Genomic DNA, 5743 nt, shown 5'->3' with positions numbered 1-5743 from the left:
TGCCCCACACCCCGCCGTGCGCAAAGGCCGACAAGCGTAGGGCGAGGACCCGTCCATCGCCGCTTGCGGCTTTAATTTGTTTTTATTCTTTTACAATTGCACAGCAAAATACTACATCAGCAGACACTGAGAGGAGCTGTCTGGCTGTAGTGGGTCTGAGGAAACAGTGACAGAGGTTGATGACGGTGAAGTGTTTGATGGAGCAGTAAATAATTTATGACCGTGTGGAATGCTGCTGTTAACCTGCATGCAAACTTTACAACCCTGCCCATGCTATTTCCTGGCCCCTCCTGCTTGCGGCCAAACGTAAATTTACCCATTTATGTCGTTATTGCACAATAAAATACTCGTTTAATTAGTTCCTCCTCAACATGTGCACAATGCCACCGAGTGAGATCGTCCACACCAGCACAGTCCTGTGAAGAGGTCCAATCTGCCACATTAACTTCAAAGACCTGAGTGGGTGGGTCACTGCTGCGCACTGAAGAAGTTCACCAGTGGTGGATTTCTGAGGCCAACATTCATGTTTGAGTCATAAAAGAGTAATCTCTTACATCTGAGTGTGTTACGACCACAACGTTTTACAGCAGGAAGATAAACTTGTAAGAGTGACACAACCACTGTTTCCTAGGATGTCTTTGACTTTTCTGTTCTGCAGTTTCTTGTTATTGACATATTTACCTACAAAGATTTATCTGTAATAACCTAACAGGAGCCACGTGGCCACTGCAGATGCTGACGTGTCCGTCAAAGCAGCTTGTATAGTTCACACTGTCAGTATTTGGACAGTTACACATATTTTGTTCTTCAAACTTTGTACTTCAGTTAAATAAAAGATTGAAGCTGCAGTAGGGATTGTTTCTTTGCACTTCCTTGGGACAAAAAATGTAAAACTAATCTTTCAGTATATTGTAATTCAACAAAGTAACTCACAGAATCAGCTCTGATGCTCATGTGGGCTCCTGTGTGAACTAAGAATGAATCAACACCAAGCTGCCCAAGAAACATTTAGTCCCAAGTGTCCAAATACTGTATTAAAAATGTGGGCACTGCTGGTTAAAAGGGTTAAATCTTCTTCATCCATCCATCCATCATCTATACACCACTTAATCCTCACTAGGGTCATGGGGGGCTGGAGTCTATCCCAGCTGACTTAGGGTGAAGGCAGGGGACACCTGGACAGGTCACCAGTCTATCGCACTCACATTCACACCTAAGGACAATTTAGAATCACCAATTAACCTCAATATGTTTTTGGACTGTGTGGGAGGAAGCCGGAGAACCCGGAAGGAAACCCAGGCTGCACAGGGAGAACATGCAAACTCCACGCAGAAAGATCCCGGGTGTCCTCACCGGGATACGAGTCAACAGTGCTAACTGTTAGGCACCTTTCAGCTGTAAATTTTCTACATAATCCTTTTCAAATTTCTGTAAATGTACTTAAAGCGATCAACTGGTGCTTTAAAATATAATATATAAAACAACATAAAAACGTATAACTGTACAAACACTTAATACATGTATGTTTTTATTTGCTCACACTACTGATCTTACTCGAGCTCCTGTAGTTTCCTCTGCAGCTCCATAGAAAACGCCTGTCTGTTCCCCGTCTTGAGGCTGTCAGACGCCTGAGAGAAGCACGTCGACAGCTCTGAGAAGTTCTCCATCAGCTTCGCCTGGTCCGAGCACACATAGGCCATGCAGAAAGGACGCACCATCCCCCGAGCCTCCAGGTCGTACAGGGTCAGGTGGTGAACGTACGCAAACGCGTCCTCCGCTGAATCTCCCAGGATCACTTTGGAGTCCTCGCTGAAGTTGAGTCGGGGTCCAGGGGAGGAGGCCGGCCCGGGGCCCGACGCCTGGTAGTCCACAGACATGATGCGAACGGAGAAATGGTTGAGGTCAAATGAGCCGATGACTCTGGGGTCATCCGGGATCGTCAGCACTGGCTTTGGACCCACCTGGAGACACAGAGCAGGGGTTTGGAGAGATCTTATGTGGGGACAGAGTCTGTATTTAAAAGCAGATTTCAGGATTTTAACCCAGTGTCACTAATATGCCTCAGAGGCCTTTACAGTCTGCACACTGTCCAACACATCTGTACAGCCTGACAACAACATCAACAAAAAACTGAACATTTCTGGCATCATAGAAGTAGATTTGATGAAAGATAATTTGCACTGGATTGCATTAGTTTGTATCGGTGCACCTAATAAAGTGGACAACAATAACAATTTCTTTGAGGTGAGTTGCACTCGTGTGTAGCGTGTGAGGAGTAATATGTGTAATTTGTTCAGCAGGTTCCTTGAAACAGAGATCTTAATCTCACAGAGACTTCCTGAATAAATAAAGTACAGCTCATGATCAGTTGCGACATCGTTACCATCACATGAAACTTGGCTGTAACATTAAGTTTGTTAAGACACTTCAACAACACAACGACAGACGTGTATCTACAAACTAAAGCAAAAAAAAAAGTAGATATTAACATCCCCTGGAATTATTGGGACTTTATGAATCGATACAATTAAACAAATACTTCAAAACCATACAACAGGTTATACATATTTTAAAAAAAGAATCATTTAAACCTACTTTTTCAGTAGCCAACACACGTTTACGTTCTTTACATAAAGGAAATTAAATCTTGTGGACTCTTCCATCATTTAAAGTTTAGTCGTCAACATCTAATGTTTTGGCTCAGTATCTCACTGCAGGATGAAACCTGACCAACCACTCGCTGTGCCTCTGTTATATGTGTTTTTCTCAGCATTCTGATCGTTTTATAAAGTAGACCCCGATTGATGCATCAGATATTATTGTTATTATTGTGTTATTATTATACACGGTGGTACGGAGTCAAGTGGTGTAAGTTGCCAACTAGTTTTCGAAATACAGTACTGGAAAGTGAATAGACGGTGAGTCCTTAATTTTGCCTTCTCAATATTACTCCAGCATATGTATATATAAAGAATATTGGTCAATATATAAACAACTTGGCGTCAGTCTCAAAGATTTAATACTTCCTGCAGTACAGTGCTGTCCCCATAAAGCTGCAATGAAAAAGGGTTCCTCCAACACTGACTGTACAAACAAAGGCTTCGTCAGTCATCAGCAAAACTTGTGACAAACACAGGAACTTTCACTTCCACTTACTCCTTAACCAGTTTACTACCATTCAAGACGATTCACTGGCCTCGAACTGGCTAAATTTAAATAAAAAATGGAAAAATCACAGTGTTCTAAATGTTTTGATGTATAGAGCAAACTGATTTCAGTTGTATGATAAAGCTCTTTTTTTTTTTTTTTTTTAAATCATCTTCATTGGATCTGTTTTGTGCTACTATTACATCTTGGTTTTCTTGAGGGGTCCTTGCAGGTATTCAGCCAAAGCACTCAGCAAGATATCATATGTAGTAAAATAAAATATTAAAAAAAAAAAAAAATCCCCCCAAAAAATATGAAAATCTGGCAGCAACGGTACCAGAAAAAAATATGTTAAAGAGTGGTGGAACAGTGTCATGTTGACAAAAAAATAATTAATAACAATAGCAAATATTTATTATGTTTTCTGTTTTTTCTCTTTCTTTCTTTTTTTTTTTTTGGTAAGGTTTCTTTTTTTTTTTAATTAGACAATGAGTATTTTTTAGATAGGAGCTTGTCTGATAAAAAAAGAAAACCTGATACCTTTAACTATAATCAGAGCAGACAAAATGAACCTAATCATGCTTTTAAGATTTAAATAGTCAAACAGTATAACTTTACATTCATTTTTAAAAATTAATTTGAAGTTGAAAAAAAAATGATTTACCATTCATGAATCCATTTCTTTCAAATAAGGGCAAATATCTCCATGATAATAATATTTTTTTATTCTAAAACTACAATTATAATTTTATGATTAAATGCTTTAAAAGAACAAACGATCATTTATAAAAACACAGACTTTTGATATAAACATTATTTACACTTTTGGCCTGTTGTTTTATGGTTCACCTGTAAATTAATATTTTTTTGTGATTTTACAAATTATTGTGCGTAATTAAACAAAACAGGAAAATCTATCAAATAGAAGCAAATTGTCAGAAAAAAATAGTTAATTTTTTAAAAAGTTATTATTATTATTAGTTTAATTTTCTACAGTAAAGAAAGTACATATTTTTTATTTTATTTATTTTAAACCCCCACCTGCTCTGAGAACTCTGCCACCAGGATGAAGTCTCGGTTGAAGCGGGCTGAGGAGCTCCATGGGTGAGCGGCGGGGAGCAGCGGGACGGTGAGCTCCTCCGGGACGCTCTGGTCCTCCAGCTGCTCCTCCGCCTCCCTGAAGCCCTCTCCGCCGGTGAAGGCCAGCAGGTCCGGTGACCCGATCATCCTCAGCCCGTGGAGGGCTCGGCTCTACTGGGGCTGCTCCGGGGGCGGACACACGGCCATGTCCCGCTGCCTCCGGCCTGCGGGGGTGAGTCAGCTGTTCACAACAACAAGCGCCGCACAGTTACACACTTGTTGCGCAGTTACTGCAGCTGAGACACGCAAAGTTGTCGGAGGAGCCTCCCCGCTGCCCGCGGAGCCGTAAACAAGCGGCGTTTTCAGGAAAACACATCCGAGAAAAGTTAACGGAGAAGCGAAAGTGTCCTGCGGGCGGCAGTCACACGCTCAGATAACCTTTACCCGCGATTTACGTTCCTCTTTCTGGCAGATAGCGACCCAGCTTTCAGTCTGAAACTTGTCCCGCGGTGTCACGTATCTGAAAGGTTAACCGAGCCCCGGGCTCCATGTTCAGCCATGTGACAGACCGGAGCCGGGTCGGGACTCACCGGAGCCGCTTCATGTGAACCGGAGCAGCCGGAGTCAAGTCAGAGGCTGTGAGCAGCACTTCCGGTCCGCAGCTTACAAAATAAACACCCAATAAACGTTATTATGTTCAGCTTGTGCTCCGTAGTGCTAAACTGACAGCTTAAATGTGTTATTTTTATTATTTTATCTGCCACCTTTATATTTCAGGATGGACTGAATAGCAAAAACACCTCTCTGTTAAATATCGTATATTTATTCAACAGCATCACAAACTGTATCCGGTAAGACTGTTGTATTAGAATGTGTTAATTTCAGCAAGCTTTACTCATTTTTTACAGCTTTTTTTGTTGGTTAAAAAATTTACTTCACTGAAGTGCTCCTCATGCAGAAATGATCATTTGAGAATATACTGAATGATTATCATGTAATGACTGATGCATTAATGTGCTTCCCTTTAATGCTGCAGCTGATAAAAGTGCTACTAATTTTATTTCAGCGTGAATGGTTTTATCTGATACCAACTTATAATATCATAATTTAGGTTTATAAGTTGATTATTGTTGGCTACTTTAAGATAACTTAAATCAAGCTAACTTATTAAGTACAATATTTGCAAGAAGTATCAGAAACTGTAAGCTATTGAGTACAAGTGGCTGAGAATCGTATCCACAGTAGATCCTACTGCATGTAATGACACATGTTTTGTCTTCACCTTGAGTTCAGGATTTCAGGATCCCTCCTGTAGTTAATAAACCTGGAAGCTATCAGACAGTGAAGACTGGTTCCTGCCACTTAATTAAATGCATGATTTCAAAACGAATTTATTGATTTTAAAACAAACTTTTTTTCTAACATATTTAATGAGTTTGATTGAAATAATAACGTTCCATCGAGTTAATACTATGTGCAATTTGAACTCAGATTTGCTGTTTAATTTTGTGATTTT

General features: G+C 40.3%; 1 protein-coding gene across 1 annotated transcript in view; it reads right to left on the bottom strand.

Annotated features, from left to right (window-relative positions):
* smcr8b (Smith-Magenis syndrome chromosome region, candidate 8b) overlaps positions 1–4850 on the bottom strand; it is a 15986-nt gene extending 11136 nt beyond the window's left edge. The window contains exons 1-2 of the mRNA XM_008292439.1: positions 4189–4850; positions 1555–1961 (exon numbers count right to left, since the gene is read on the bottom strand). Coding sequence (XP_008290661.1) covers positions 1555–1961; positions 4189–4374 — 593 coding nt within the window. The 5' untranslated portion in view covers positions 4375–4850. The remainder of the gene's footprint in view (positions 1–1554; positions 1962–4188) is intronic.
* Between the last annotated feature and the right edge of the window lie 893 nt (positions 4851–5743).

This window comes from Stegastes partitus, unplaced genomic scaffold (assembly GCF_000690725.1).
Source record: "Stegastes partitus isolate 25-593 unplaced genomic scaffold, Stegastes_partitus-1.0.2 Scaffold811, whole genome shotgun sequence".
In the NCBI taxonomy this organism is placed as follows: domain Eukaryota; kingdom Metazoa; phylum Chordata; class Actinopteri; family Pomacentridae; genus Stegastes; species Stegastes partitus.
This window is presented reverse-complemented; position numbering and strand designations above follow the sequence as displayed.